Genomic DNA, 16,670 nt, shown 5'->3' with positions numbered 1-16,670 from the left:
GTTAAATTATATATAATATTATATTATATTATAAGTATTAAAACTATTAAGTTTGACGTTAGATTAAATTTTTGGCTATAACATACATGTTGTTTCGTTTTTCAATATATACATATAAGTTAAGAGTTGGTATAAATATTTTTCATAATTTAATATGAAGAATTATCATGTATAGAGAATAAATAATAAAAGTTGAATATTTATAAGTATTGTGGTTTGTGGTTTAAAGTNGTTATAATTTTATATGTTTTGGGGAATTTACTTTAAGTCATAATATTTTATATAGTGTAGTAAAACTTTGTGTGACAAGNTAATGTTTATTATTGAGATTTAATGTGGAATGTATTGAAATTGTGCTATGAGCCTTATGATTTATGAGCAACGCATGTTATTGAGCAATGCGTATCTTATTGCGAGAGATGTTATAAATTTGGTGATTTGTGATTGGTTAGTTAAGGTATATGGATTGATTAACGTTGTTTGCTCTATCGAATGTCATGTATGTATGTCTATCTAGGTGACTCGTGTGACTTGAAATAACATGACTGTGAATTGATGAACTTGAGTGTNAATTGAACATCTCAGGGTGAGATGAGTGGATGTGATTGTAGAAATGTTGTTGTTGTNTGTATAATGTTGGGAGCTTTGAAATGTATGTCTATCCCTACACTNAAAGCACTGTTCATGCTCAAATAGAGAAGAACAGTGTGAGTGGTGAGAGTAGAGGGAGGTCCTCGTCTATAGTCTTGGAGTTTAGACATAGACAGATTGGGGGATTTACCTTGCATAGTGTTGGGGATGGGCCAGCTGAACTATGCAAGTGCAAAGACGACCAATAGCTAGACAATTATACCAAATCCGGATGAGTCATGCATGGTGTGGTTGGTATGCCTTGCTTGTTCTTTTTATATTTAATTAAGCATGAGGACATTNTTTGACTGTATTTTATGTAGGTTGTTTGTTTACCTAGCTCACCCTTACTTTTGTGTTGTATGTTGCTTGGGTATGCTTTCTCTTGCGATGATCATCCGCTTGGATGAGAGCAGATGTCGTTTAGGAGGTTCCATTGGAGCAAGTGCTAGAGGACGCTAACGCTGCAGCCTAGTTCTCCCTAGGATTTCTTTCTTTTACCTGATGTCATTTTGGAATACTCTTATATTTGTACCACTTTGTTGTACTCTTAAAGTTCAAACTCTTGAGTTATATTTGAATGACTATAATCTTATATTTAACTGTCATTCTACTTCCAACTACTTTTCTATATTATAATTGTGGACTTCTATATTATATTATGCTTTAATATAATTGGGATGTTACAGTATACAAAAGTTTAGTGTGAGTTTTTTTTTTAATTGAATTGAAATATTTTTAAATATATATATTTATATTATCTATTCTCATTACAGAACATTGAACCAGGAAAATGTCGAAACCCTTGTATATATCTAAAAATAACTTCCCCATATAAGTAAAGAACACAAAACGTTTAACACAATTCTTTTTCCAGTAATGCAAAAGCCACTATTCTTTCCCTTTCATAAAAGCAAATATTTTTATAATTAATTCATGACATAAATGTCGTAATGAAAATATTATAAACAAACAGATAAGCGTAGGGGACAAAGGTGTAGAAGCGTGTGGGCCGAAAAACCAAGGCGAGAAAATTTAGGGAAATATAATAATTTATGATTTATAATCTTTTAATTTAATACAAACAAATTGTATTTTTATTTTTATTTTTATTTTACTTAAATCAATTCTATTATGTGATTAGGAAAAATGGTTAAATTTAACAAAGTAAAAATGTAGTTGAGGAGTTGCGCGTGGAATCCACTGTCACGAAGTATTTTTAATTTGTAATTTAAAATACAAAACTATTTTATTTAAAAAGAATATAGTTACTATTAATTAACTTTAATTATTGAATAAGATCATTTCATAGAAAATGCTATTACAAAAGCGTTTTCCACTATTATGAAAATAATAATTAATAAAAAAAGTCAAGGAGGGCGTCTCCTTGGCGACATTTTCTTCTTAACAGGAGCGAGGCTTTCAGTTTAGTGAGAGAGTGAAAGATAGAGAGAGGAAAGAGTGTGAAAAGACCAAATTGACCTCGGATCTTCTTCTTTCCTCTCTCGCTTGGCTTCTTCTGCTAACTTTCTCGCTCCTATTCGTTTCCCTTGTTCTTCTGGAACCTTCCACCATGAACGGTAAGGCTAACGTCACCAAAGAACTCAACGCTAAGCACAAGAAGGTTTCTCTCTCCTTATTTCTTTATTTCAGTTTCGATTTTCCAATCTGCGCTGGTTGCCTCGGATCATTAATCGTATCTTCTTGTTAGATTTGAATCCGTCACTGTCCAGTAGATGCATGTGGCGAAATTTTGAACGTGAGAATTTTGGATTATTTTTTAATGCGAATGTGTATGGTATAGCTCGCAAAATTAGGCACTGGTAGGTTTTGTTTTGATATGTTTGTCATGATTTTTGTTACTGATGGCTGGCAGGTTTGTCGATCTTTCATTTTTCGATATTTTTGGGGGTTAATCAACGGGATATTGTGGTTTTGTAGTTTGGATCCTTTTTTCTGATGTTCGCTTAGCTCCCAACATATAGTTTAGGGGTTTATTGGCGTTACTTACACGTTCAGCGGAGAGTATGAAGCTATCGGAAGCTTAGTTGATATGTTTCTTCAAAATCTATGTCCTTATTGTAATAAATAGTCCATCCTTTTTTAGGTATTTTTAGTTTACTTTTTGGAGTAAATGTAGGGTTATAATTTTAAGGGGGATTTAATCCTTGACAACTGCAGCGGTGAATTCGAGTCATGTTATATATTGATAACGGAAAAGGGAAAGACAACTGCAGAAGAAAATTTGTATGGGTAGCAAATGTTGAAAGAAATTCGTAGTTGTTTTTTCCATGTAAAGATAGAACAAGTTCAATTGATTGGGGAGAAGTTTTCCTTGCAGTCACCATTGTGATGTATGCTTATTGGTAATTCATGGGATCCTTAATGTTTTCTCAACACTGAACTTTCATTTGGGTTTTCGTCTTTATTGAATGTGTTGGTATTTAAGGGTTGCCACATTTTCTGTTTTCCTTTTCTCCTTACACTGTTTTTTTTCCTTACTCTAAATATGCAGATACTGGAAGGACTTCTTAAATTACCAGACAATAGAGAATGTGCTGACTGCAAAGCTAAGTATGTACTGGTGGATCTGAATGATACGGTCTGAATTTTATGTCAGTAGTAAATTAAGCACAGGGATACTAATTGGTTCATGAAAAAAAGGCTATCTCTTTTCCATGCATTTTCTGGATATATTATTTTTATTATTGTGGTTAGCAATGTTTTCTCAACTTTCTATGCTAATTTACTTTGCAGAGGTCCAAGATGGGCTAGTGTAAATCTTGGCATCTTTATATGTATGCAGTGTTCGGGAATACATCGAAGTTTGGGTGTGCATATATCAAAGGTGATGTTATTTTCCTTGGTATGGATTGTCTGTACTGTCAGTATTACAAACATTGTGATTAATAGTTGTTACTTATACTTCTAAGACTAAAAGGGTTTTAGTTAGATCTAAAAAAACTCATGAGAGAGAGAATGTATATTATGGTTGCTTGTAGAAAATGTCTTCCAATTCCATAATATAGAGGGTATGTTTCTGTGCTTGACAATTTGTTGTAGCAATTTAATGTATTTTTTTTCAAGAAGAGAAATTCAGTAACAGTCACACACACGCACATTCTTTGGAGCATACACTCTTTTGTTGGCTAAAATTTATTGGAAATTAAAAGAAATTGTGGATCGTACATCTATTTAATGACTCCGTCTCATGATTCTGTAGTTCTTAGTACGTTTCAACTGATAATAGAGTGTTACTTTGTTAGGAGGAATGTGTTTGACAGAGTATTGTCAGCACTACTCTTCTGAGAAATACTGATTTTAGTGTATATTTTTTAAACACCCTTTCTAGTAATTACTAACAAAAGGTTTCTAAATAAGTGTCATTGGTAATCCTTTCCTTAAATGGAAGTAGAGATTTTTTTTTTAAAATTATTTTGAGCTCATAGACACTACCAAGTGGGGAAGACTTTTGCTGTTGTTATTGTTATATAATTCACGCAGTGTTTAACTGTTTATTGTGGATTAATATTTATTCTGAATAATGATAGTTCTAGGCTGATAAATAACTTATTCGACTGACAAAGTTTTCAATTTGATTTGTTACTTTTCCATTTAAAATATAGTAATAGTACTGAATGGATTTGGTGTGGGAATAATTGAAAAATAGCTCCTAAGCCATTGTTGGAATTTTGTAGTATCTAAATACTTGCTTTATTTAATCATTAATGACTTCCCTTTCAGGTTCGTTCTGCAACCCTCGACACTTGGCTTCCGGAGCAAGTTGCATTCATTCAATGTAAGATAGTCTAAGTGGTCTTGAGTTTGTGGTTATTTTGAATTTTGCTGATATGCGTTGATTATGTATCAACACTGTCAATTTGAATTTTCTTGTTTTGGTCCTGCAAAGCAATGGGAAACGAGAAAGCAAATAAGTACTGGGAAGCAGAATTACCACCAAATTATGATAGAGTTGGAATTGAGAATTTCATTCGTGCAAAGTATGTCTAATGTTCAACTCCTTGAACCTTGCTAAATTTTCATCTTTGTACTGTTTGAGATGTATGCATGTCGTTTTATGACCTGGTTACAATTGTTGCATGTATTTAAAGGTATGATGAGAAGAGATGGATTCCAAGAGATGGGAATCCAAAAGCACCTTCTGGATTGCGGGAAGAAAGAAGTCCTTCACATTGGCAGAGGCCTGGGGAGAAAAGTGGTCAAAATATTGTTTCTGAAAAAACTTTTGAGGAAAGGAAGAAATTCCAACCGTCAAATGCAATTCCTGCTACACGAAACAGTGTTCCTGCTCCTGCTCCTCCCAAAGCACCTGAGCAAGTAATCTCTTTTGCTCCCTATTTATTTTGTTATTCTGTTAATTTCCCCCCCTGCTGTTTAACATTGTGTTGCACTCTATCTGATATTGCAGTTTTAATGTCTGTTCTTCTGTCATTAGTTTCATGTGTTATTACTTCTACAATTAGCTGCACTTCATATTTTATTTGTAATAATATGATTAAATGAGCTATTTGAGCGATGGTGATAGGTTTCTGTTCAAGAAACCTAAAATAACCCACTCGCACACACACCAGAAAGGCACCAAAGAACAATGAATCACCTCTGCTTTGTATTATCAACAAAAGAATACAAGAATATGATCTCCAACTGGGAGCCTAACCTCCCCCACAGGTTTAACAAGCCTGTACAGAATACACGAAAACTCCAAAAGTATCTTCTGACGACTAACGGGTTCTATTTATACAGACTCATCTAACTTCCTTAACTGTCTTGGCAGTTAAGCTACCTAACTCCTCTTTCTTCTTTCATAAACTTTCAATCTCCTAACACGTTACTTTATTTTCCTATTTAAATAAAACCATTAGTGTTTATACTGGTATGAAATAATCTATTGTGAACAGGTAACTCCTCCTATTACCAAACCTCAGCCTGTTGAGAAAGTGGAACCATTAACACCACAGCCACAAGCTGAATCTTCAAAGCAGGTTATGGATGCATCTCAAAATACCCCTCCAAAAGTTGACTATGCTACAGACCTTTTCAACATGTTGTCTATGGATGTCCCGAAAGAAAATGGTTCTGAGTCGGCCAGTACAACTACTGATGATAATCTCTGGGCAGGTTTTCAGTGTATGTTTGTCTCCTTGTTAGAAAATGCCATGAAAATTCAAAAGAAAGTGTTGCTGGATAGTTTTTGAAGATGTTAGGTTGCTTCAATTATGTTGGGTAGAACTTAGGTTGTAATTTTATTGCCATAACTGTTTCAGCTGCTGCAGAGGTGTCGACAGCTGAGAAGACTTGTCCGCTGCCAAAAGTAGCTGATAATAGTGCTCTGCTGTCTGCAGCTGGTATTGAGGATCTTTTCAAAGATTCACCTTCTATGATGCCAAGCTTAACTCCAGAAAAGCCACAGAAAGATGTTAAAAATGATATAATGAGCCTCTTTGAGAAGGTACTTGCCAATTCTTCTATAGGTTTGTAAGATTTTGGAGTTACTTCTTTTACTTGATTTGTTTAGTCTTATTTATTGAATATAAAGTTCTTCTACCCTTATTTGATTTGTTCTCTAGATGCTCAATGTGCAAGATATATCCACATCAATATTAAAACAACAATTTTTTTACTTGCACTCTATCATTAGATGCTTGTTTTCTGGTATTTGAAATACTTTTACCTGACCAGTCATTTTGATATTGCAGGGCAATATGGTGTCTCCATTTTCTATGCATCAGCAGCAGCTTGCCATGCTACAGCAACAGTCTCTTCTAATGGCTACTGCAGCTAAATCTTCTGGTGGGGATCTCAAGTATCCTGCAGGCATACAAGAATCTAGACCAAATGTTCCTGTGCAAAGTTGGCCAGCTACTGGCTACTCGATTTCTGGAGCATTGCCCATGCAGGTAATGACTGAAATAAGCCAAATGTTAAATGATGAATTATTGGTTTTGCCCAGCAACTAATTTGTTTCTCTTCTATCAGGTGCCGATTACGAACATGACCCCAGCACATTTTGCTGGGAGCTCTGTACAATATCAACCATCTAGGTATGTCATTATTTGGTGTGATCATCACCAAATTAATCTCTTTGGATTACTTGTAGGAATATTTTATTTGATTATTACCTTATGTTGGTCCATTAACCTGGGTGGATAATTGGTTCCAATCAACTTTAGTTCCATAAGCCAAAATGATTTAGAGTGTACGCTAAGGCTACTTTTGGGGGTTAACCACTCTAATTTTTCAAAGCTAATGGTTCCGCCCTCATTCACGAAATGAAAATTCTAGGCGAACTAGATGTACAGAACATTGAATTTACCTGGATTATGTCATCTTTTACTGAAGATCTCGTGTCAAACTGCGCACCAATCTAAAAACTGCATATTGTGCCGTTTCTGTATTTTATCATATTTAGTGATCTCTATTGATTTTATCATCAACCAGCGCTCTTGTTCAACAAACTTGTTTTTCACTGTTGGTTCCTACCATTTCCCAAACTTATACCAAGTTTATAATGCATTTTTTATGCAGTTTTTATGGTATGGGGCAAGTTCCACCTCCAGTTAACGGTGTGATGGCGACAATGGGAGCTAGCAAACCACAGTCAGGAGCTCCAGTGTCATCTAGCACTACACAGTCAGCGAAGGATTATGATTTTTCCTCCTTAACACAGGGGATGTTTGCGAAACACTGATAGGTGTTTTTTATTGGGCAATTCTGGCTATGTCATATACCATAGAAGAAGATTAGTAAATTTACAGGAACTGCGCTTTCTTTTCTCATTTTCCCCTTGACCTGTCCGTGGGTTGTAATCCATTTGTAGAGCTAGTTCAGGTTTTCCCAGTTTGTTTATTTCAGGTGATTGCTTCATTTGTATCCTAGTTCTATTCACTATTTATTCACAATAAAAAAAAGTTAGTGATATTAATTATATATTCATTTCTCTGCTTCTATGTCCTTTGTTCAATGCTAAACATAATTTTGATGTTTGTTCCATTTTCATTGTAATTTCATTCTTCAGTGTGGCGGAGTTAACATTCCATTGGAAATTATGATGAGTAATGGAATGCTCGCTGACTTTTATAAAAACTATTTTAAAAATTCTATTTATTATGTTTATTGATGGGTAAACTTATTGCTTAAGAGTTATATTGAAAACTAATAAATTTAAAATTTGTTTGTATATAAGTATTTTATGACAAAGTAACATGTGAATTAAATTAACGTTATATAAGATAATAGAAGAGAAATGATACAAAAAGTTGTCAGAATAAAATGACATAAAACGTGTACATGGTACATATGTTTAATTTTATGGAATTAAACGATAGAAAAATGGTTTTTCAGAAAATACGCTAGAAGGCGTTGCTGCAAAAAACAAAGACATATCCACAAAGTTTGGTCTAACACTTTAAGAACAATTTTTGATACATCGACCTCCACAATCTAACAAGGCCCGCATCTGTAGAAGTGATTGCAATGTGGTCTATAACCATATCACTGTGTCTAGGTTCTTCTATATTTCTAGAATCATCGTCACTTCACACATGCTTCTTTAAGTTGGCCTTAGTTTAAACCTACAAAATCAATTTATAAAGTAAAGTATCTGGTTATATCACTATCCACAATAGTCACTTACAGATTTTCACGGATAAAGATAGGACATAACGTTACTCAGTTAACTTTACACGCCAGTCGCATGTAAGGGTCCATTAGTTTTTGTGTTTGACAATAGTTGCTTTTTATCGCCACCAAGTGCAATTATTAAAATATTCACTCCTCTCTTTTCATAAATCGCCCACTCTGTTGTATATCACATTTGATTTTAGATTCTGAAACATCCCATTGTATAAAACCACAACATCGAGTGTTTTATATTCTATCTCCAACTTCTTTAACACCTAGTTCCAAATAAAATAAAATAACATGTGCATTTCTCTAATCATGATCATTCAACTTTCTTTTCTTGTTCATTAAAAAATAATTTATTAATTCGTTTTCAGTTTATCCAAAAATATCGTGAATCGCATTTACAACACTGTATTTTAATTTATTTTAATACAGTATGAATAAATACGTGGACCAAAGTCATGCTTGGTCATGATAAATGGCTAATAAATGTGTCCATGCCCTTGACATGAACCACATAGTTTGAAATTAAATTGATTTTTTCCATTGCGTTCGTAATTTTTCTAAGAAAAGAAAGGAATAAAAGAAATCCGCAATCCACACCAAATTGAAAGGCATGGTTGAACCAAAGCTTAGAAAGGTTATATGTTAGTAGTCGTATTCAGAATGATGATGACATGAGTTGTGAAGTTGGTTTAACAACGTGTCACGTATCTAAAACCTTGACGGTGCCAACAAAATTCCACCCCTTAATTTATTGTCTTTTACTTTCACTGTCTCACACAAGCCATGAAATCTTTGAAAATTCTCATCAATTTAGTTCCTGTATGGATACTTGTCACGTTAATAAATTAAACAAATAAATAATTAATAACTCATAAACGATTATATAGTCCGTGGTTGAGATAGTTATAACTGATTAATAATTAATAAAATAATAAAAGTCGTTTATTAATAATGGATTAGATTTAAGAGTAAACATATTTTAATATATATAAATATATGTTTAATAGAAAAGTCGGATAATTAATTTTGAATATTCATTTTTATCAAACATTATTATGCAAAGTTATTTACTTGTCGGAGTGTATTTGACATCGTAATTTAAATAATAGAAGATCGTCAAAAAGATTATGAAATCCAAAAGAGTTCCTATTGTTTAAAACTAAAAGCACAACCTTCATAAATATAAATTATTATAAATTTATCATTTTCATATTTGAAAATTCTCAATATAAGTAAATATGTGTGATTAGAACTTGAACACACGTATCATAACAAATAGAATGTATATTGTTATAATCGGAATATATCAAGAGTATCTAAGTGAAGGAAATTCTTAAGAGTTAAATTGTTGTATTTTAAGAAAACTTTGAATTCCAATAAAATTATACTTAAATTATTATATTATAATATATTATTCGTAAATATTTTAAAAATATTTTATAATATCTAATAAGTATATACATATATAAAATCATAGATATTGTTATTGTTTAGAAATCAAAGTATAATAATTTAAATATATCTTTATCTTTTAATCTGTTTCTTAAAAAATAAAATTATAATATTTCAAAACAAATAATACTATACAATCACTACAAGAATACTTAATTCTCTCAGGAGTTTGTTTTAGTATTTCCAGGGGTTTTAACCCCAAACAATGCCTTTCTCGCGGTTCAAAGAGTCACTGAAAAACCAGCGTCCCAAAATTATTGACAGAATTAATCGGAGTTATTCTGAACCGCCCCTATTTTCAAGGGTTTTATGGAAAACCACCGGAACTAAGAGGGGTTCCTCTGAACCGCCCCTATTTCCAGGGGCTTCTAAAAAACCGCCGGGACTAACCGGGGTTTGAGTCTGAAATCGTCGGAAATGCTTTCAGATCATTTTTTTTTATAAAATCGTGGGTTTGAATGATTTGAAGCCTTGCATTGCATATTATTACTAGTACATATAACAAGCAAAACCATTACTTCTTTTTTGGTGCATGCTTTTGAACTTTTCAATTTTGAGTTTCTTAACAGTTTTCTTGATAGTTTAGCCTCAACGTTCTTCCACATTTACAGTCCCTATGGTTCTATGTTTTTTCTTTATTTTTAGTACATGAAACTTTACTTTCTCCTGCTTAATATTTTTTAAACGAAAGAAGACACTAACTAAACTTCCATATAAAATCAATAAACCTGTAAGTGATTTTATTATATCCATGCTATAAGCTTGCAATAGAGTCCTTAACTTTATTCTGGACTTATGAATGCTTATGATCTTGTAAGTGTTTTATACTTTTTGTAACTCTTTTCTATGAGCAGGTTGCCCTAATGCTATCAATCTTTTAAAGCACCTGGTTGATTGTTGAGATGTAACAATGGATACCAGCAGCTAGCATAACAAGATGAACAGTAAAAAAAATCATATTTCAAAAGGAAGAAATATTTTACTGTGCATTGATAAGCAAGAATATTAAATCAATAAATGACAAATAGAAATCTAGTTAACAGCAGAAACTTCAAAACAAAATTAATCTTTTTTGTTCACTCTGACAATCCTTAATGCAGTAAATAGAATTCAAGTGACCTGCTATATTTTACTGTTAGCTTAGATGCTTTGTCATTAGTGGTTTCTTTCAATGAAACATGGGTCTGTCTAGCTCTATGAGGAGAATTACATTTATGAACAGCTACTGAAAATGGTAATTTATGTCAAAATGAATAACCAAACTCAACTAAACAATCACTTGAGATAGTTCCAGAATGTCAATTATGCACATTAAAACTGTGAAATTGTAAAGCCTCAAACTTTATACTGTGGCATGTCATGTTCTAGGTACAAATTACAAGAGTAGTAACCATTAATAGAAACAAAAATCTAATCATTAAAGTATCATTAGTTGTGACTTGTCCAAAGTAAGATTAACTTTTGTCCTGAAAGGACAACACTATGTTTCGATGGGAGCATGGTAATGCAATGCTTGATCAATTACCTAGTTATGATTATGTAATTAAAGACAAAGATGTCTAAGGTTCTTCTTCGTTACATCCATCATGTGGCACACTTCCTTGATCAGATACCTGCAATATAACATAATAGTTAGTCAGTTATATATTTAAAAAAAGATCATACAAATAAATTTAATAATTATTACCGATGGTTGAAATATGGCAGCAAGCTGTGAAGGTAATTGACCCAGATAATTTTGCAACAATAATGATATCACTGTATTCATTTCATTGACTTGTGTTGTCAATGAAGACACCTGTAACAGATGAAATAAAATTATATCTAAGAAGTTAATCATAAAAAGAACAAACCAAGTAATTGATAAAATATTCATTAACCTGAGTTTATAATTCAACAACATTAGAAGCAGAAGTTGAAGATGATCCCCTATGAGAACGAGCATGGACTCCAAAGACTTTAGATGGGTAAACACCCAAACCTAAACCACGAACACATCCACAATGTTCTTTGATTCCTAAAGCATGAGCTAATGAATCTGAAGTGGATATTTCTTGTGATTGAGCCGATGATAATGTAGATTCATATGCTTCAATTTTTTGCTACATACAATGTTTAATAAAATAGTGAAATCATCTCTAAATCAGATAAAAAAATTCACCCAATTTCATTATCAGTAGATATACAATTATCAATGCACAAACAATTTCATCTAACATCACTGCACAAAGAATTGATATTAGACACAAGCTTTCAATTAAAACAGTCTTAACTCGATTCTTCCAAACAATTAAAACAGTTTTAACCAGAGCTTCCTTTCAATTACAATTCAGTACCATATTTATTATCTTCCATTCACTACCATATTTATCGTTTCACATATTAACATGCTTCTACAACAAATTTCCAGAGTATTAACCTATCAAATCACAAACAACAACTTCCTACCAGAACTCATCTCATATATTTCTATTACATCTGTGGCAGGAATAAAACTTACTCCAATTTCTCTTGCCTCATCACTAAGAAAAGCTCCATTGGTCTTCTTATGGGTAGCTATCCAGACTTTTCCTCTGCTAACTTTGTGCCCACACTCTCTTTCCTATAAAAATGGACGAATGCATAGTAAGTATGCCATAAATATAATGAGAAATAGAAAACTAAAGAACAATAACACTTCACCATTTCTTCCCTCTTCCTTGCAAAGCTCTTCGACCCCCTGTGTGACCAAGAGTTTGCTTTGTCCTATTATGTTTATTTTTTTGGGCAATCTCCTAACATTGACATATAAAAAGTTATTAAAGTATAACAGAATTTCAAGAAAAGAATTTTAGGTTTTACCTTTGTTCTTTCATCAAGCCGATAGTCAACAAAAGAAGCCCAATGATCTTTATCTATTCCTTCTGGAGCCATGGCAATCAATTCATCTCTATTACGTGTGCCATCATCTCTTTGTTGCCGTAATTCTTGTCGAGAATCTCTCCATTTATGATTGAGTGCTTTCAAGATGTAGTTGATTTGATTATCAGAATTGATTGCAAACTTTGTCTTCAAAACATATTTTAATCAAAATTAACAACAATTACATAATAAATCAATTGTGAATGCTTCTTTGTAATGGTATTATGAATTTACATTACTTACTTGAATAGTATTTTGAATTATATATTCTTTATAAGTTTTAGGAACCTTCTTCCATGTAGAATAACATATAGGGAATGCCTTGAAGTTTCTAGCAATACTCCCCAAAAATCTATTCAACAATGCACCAATGTCTCCAATTGGTTGATACTCATCATTCCAACGCACAATAATCCTTTCATTTTGAGGCAAATTCCAAACATCATTTGTTTTTAGATGTTTGGTAGTCATCTTACTTTGATCATCTGTGAAGAAATGTTGAAGAAATTTATGTCAAATATTCTTTTGTCAAACAACTTCAGCAAATATAAGTAACATAATGCAAGCATTAATATGTTGAACTTTTGTCTTACCAATGACATCAACCAACCATGCTCCCTTGTGTGTTGGTGGCCTTTCTTGTTCAACTTCCAACAAAGTATCCTCATTTGACTTAAGAGCATCTTCATTTGACTGCACTTGATATCAATATAGAACAACCAATCAGATTTAACAGCCACAAAAAAATAGCAAAAATCACGCATGCTATCAGATGTAAAGACTTTGCTTATGCATGCTCTACTTGTTTTGTTATATAATCTTAAGTGTCCCTTTTGTGAATAGAAGAAGAACCATGAAGCTTCAAGTTCAATGTATTAGCAGTCACAAAAATCTACTTATATATGATGTTAGTTTCGACCTACTTTCTGATTGATCTTATTTTCTATTATTGTTTCTTCAACTCAGATTCTAGTAATTTTCATGCATGTGCATCTTCTCTTATTACACGTTATACATGTGCATGGTACATGAAGAAAGAAGTGGCTTTCGTGCATGACATTTGGAACTTGTGAAGTGATGGAGAAATTATATTTTATAGAATCCAAAGAGTGTTTCCTTCCATTGACAAAGAATGGTTGCGGCTGTTGAGAAACTAAGAGGGTTTATGAAATAAGTGAAAAGAAAGAGAAAGGAAAGGTATACAGTGAGGTTTTTTTAATTGTGTGGTTTTGTCATAATGTACGTAGTTAAGAAATGAAAAAAAGATTTAGAGGTGGAGAGTGGTTTATTGCAAAGAGTTATTGTGAGGTGGACATGAGCATCGTGAAAAGTATGGAGATTAGGGTGATTTTAACTGGATAAAGGATAAATGTGAAAGAGAGTTTTAAATTGAATGCACTGGTTTTCCTTTTGGAAAAAGAAAAGGAAACCATCTTTCAACTTGGGAGTCTGAACAAATCTATCCTATCAAATTGAACAATTCAAGATAAATTTAAATTCAAGAACAATTCAACCTTGTACCAATAAAGGACTAGAAACAGAACACTTACATTAACTTGAACTGATGATTGAACAAATGTAGATAGAGAAGGAGAGGATTGGACTTCAGGAGCTGTACTTTGAGGTGAAAATAGAGAAGGAGAGGATTGGACTTGAGGAGCTGGTGGATGATTGACTACACGACCCCATGTATTAGAGGCACTTTCTGGTGTATGATTAATTATCATTTTCTTCATCTTCAGGTTGTCTACAAAAAAATACATAAATAAAACTTAAATTACCTATATAAGATATAATAAAGAAGAAAATAAACAGAATAACAACATATATATTTCTTTCATCATCTGAAAATAAACAAAATAACAAAATAAACCTTGTTAATGGTATGTTTCTTTCATCATCTGGAAATAATGTTTCTATGTTTTGTTGTTGAAATGGTTCACATTCATGAAAATTGTCAACATCATCTTCACCCATGTTGTACAAGTCTCTAGGCTTTATATGTACAGGGATGCACCAATTTTTATCAAACTTGTCATCTACATAATATACCATTTGTGCTTCTGATGTCTGAATGTATGGTTCGTCATCATCATCATCACCGGTATGAATCAAGTGTCCAAAACTTACACTTGTAAATCCCAACTCATCAGTCAAAATCCCCTTAGAAGTAGTTGTATTAGCCCACATACATTTGAACAAGACAACTGAGAAACGACCATGGTAATTTATTTCAATTATGTCCACTAATCGACCATAATAAGGCACACCTCCGAATTGCATTTGATTATCGCTACTACTCGCATAACTCCTTGTCCCAAATGTACCAAACACTCCACTATTTTGTGTTTTAAGCCATACGTCATGCTCCAAGATCCTAAACTTGAATCCGTTAACATTATAGGCACTATATCGTTTTGCACAATCAATCGGACCCATGGCTAAGAATTTCAAATAAGTTGAGTGAAGGCTAGTTGACTCATTCCTTATCTAAAAGGAAAAAGAAATAACATCTCCATGTCAATTATAAATTATAACATAGAATGAAACCAATCAATGTGCCAATGTATAAATATACGTACACGACGTGAAAACCAATCTGTAAATTCTCTATGAACTCTCTTGTCTATCAAAGATGATTGTCGACTTTGATTTCTTAATTGTCTCTGTATAATGTCTCTAAATTCCCTACACAAAGTATCCAAATTATACATAGTTACTTTCTAATAAAAGACTAATTAATAGAATTGATCAAGTGAGAATACTTACTGAAGAAATGGGTCAACTATCACAATGTTTGTTAGGATATGACGATGTGCTTGTAACTTTTCCTTGGCAGATAGAGTGAAATAAGTGAAACCTCCAACTGGTTTTCCGATTGGAGGGAATAAAGTGCTCACAGTATAAGAGCCAATGTTTGGTTCATCATTAACACGACACAATCTATTGAACACGGTTTCAATTCCATCTAAGTATGTAGAACAAAAAGTTAAGCATTCTTCTGCAATGTACCCTTCGGCTATTGAGCCTTCGACTTGTGCCTTATTACGCACATATGACTTCAACTTTCCCAAGTACCTCTCAATAGGATACATCCATCGATATTGGACAGGTCCTCCAAGCTTGACATCCTCTACTAAATGGACAATCAAATGAACCATCACTGTGAAAAAAGAAGGAGGGAATAACATCTCCATGTGACACAATGTGAGGACAACTCTGTCTTGTAATTGGACAAGTTCATCTATCTTCAAAACTTTATTACATAATTGTTTAAAAAACGAGCATAGATCAATCAAAATAGACGANACTTCTTTAGGGAGTGTCTTTCTTATTGCCAAAGGGAGAAGTTGNTCCATCAACACATGTGAGTCATGACTTTTTAGTCCTCCAATCTTNCGTTGTTTGACATCAACGCATCTACTGATGTTACTTGAGTAACCATCAGGTACAGTTATATTCTTGAAAGTTTTCAGAAACATATCCTTATTTACATTTGACAATGTATATATAGCAGGAAGATATCTACCATTCTCATCAGGCCACAAATATGGTTTTATACCCCAAAGTTGTAAGTCCTTTCTTGCCTTTAGATTGTCTTTGCATTTATTATTTGTACTATGATTCAACAATGTAAACAATATATTGTCACAAACATTTTTTTCAATGTGCATAACATCAAGATTGTGGTGCAACAAGTTATCTACCCAATAAGGAAGGTCAAAAAATATACTTTTCTTTCGCCATTGTAGAGTCTCTACCTTAGGACGATCAATTGTGCGTTGTCTTTTTGACCTTTCCGCAACTATAGGTTCTTTCCCAAATTCAACATGAACATTACCAAGTTGTTGTAAGATATCATGACCTGAGATTGCCACTGGTTGGCTTCTATGTTCAATAGTTCCATCAAACCTCATATGAGCCAATCTAAACCTATGTCTTCCATCTAACCACCGACGATGACTTATAAAACAAAATTTCCCACCTTTGACAAGCTTCTTAGGAGTAGTGTCAAAATTACATCTCGGACATGCCAA

At 33.0% G+C, this 16,670-nt stretch overlaps 1 protein-coding gene across 2 annotated transcripts; it reads left to right on the top strand.

Annotated features, from left to right (window-relative positions):
• The first annotated feature begins 2,030 nt into the window (after positions 1 to 2,030).
• Positions 2,031 to 7,596, top strand: LOC106754463 (probable ADP-ribosylation factor GTPase-activating protein AGD5). 2 transcript variants are annotated; one of them, XM_022777958.1, is made up of 12 exons: positions 2,031 to 2,254; positions 2,342 to 2,389; positions 3,146 to 3,204; positions 3,388 to 3,478; positions 4,375 to 4,429; positions 4,541 to 4,631; positions 4,743 to 4,968; positions 5,550 to 5,778; positions 5,916 to 6,100; positions 6,348 to 6,548; positions 6,628 to 6,692; positions 7,177 to 7,596. In XM_022777958.1, the coding sequence occupies exons 4-12, from the start codon at positions 3,431 to 3,433 to the stop codon at positions 7,337 to 7,339; spliced, it is 1,263 nt and encodes a 420-aa protein (XP_022633679.1). In that variant the 5' UTR covers positions 2,031 to 2,254; positions 2,342 to 2,389; positions 3,146 to 3,204; positions 3,388 to 3,430; the 3' UTR covers positions 7,340 to 7,596. The 2 variants fall into 2 exon arrangements, with proteins under 2 accessions (XP_022633679.1, XP_014491965.1); XM_014636479.2 differs by lacking the exon at positions 2,342 to 2,389.
• The last annotated feature ends 9,074 nt before the right edge of the window (positions 7,597 to 16,670 follow it).

This window comes from Vigna radiata, unplaced genomic scaffold (genome assembly GCF_000741045.1).
Source record: "Vigna radiata var. radiata cultivar VC1973A unplaced genomic scaffold, Vradiata_ver6 scaffold_216, whole genome shotgun sequence".
NCBI classification, from domain to species: Eukaryota; Viridiplantae; Streptophyta; class Magnoliopsida; order Fabales; family Fabaceae; genus Vigna; species Vigna radiata.
Note: the sequence above shows the minus strand (reverse complement) of the source record. Positions and strands in the feature narration are given on the sequence as shown.

Excerpts from the sequence above, each read along its gene's own strand:
- LOC106754463 (XM_014636479.2), top strand. The coding sequence starts at position 2,204 with ATGAACGGTAAGGCTAACGTCACCAAAGAACTCAACGCTAAGCACAAG. Across the intron at positions 2,255-3,145 it reads TCAACGCTAAGCACAAGAAG|ATACTGGAAGGACTTCTTAA; the intron begins GTTTCTCTCTCC and ends CTAAATATGCAG. Across the intron at positions 4,632-4,742 it reads GAGAATTTCATTCGTGCAAA|GTATGATGAGAAGAGATGGA; the intron begins GTATGTCTAATG and ends ATGTATTTAAAG.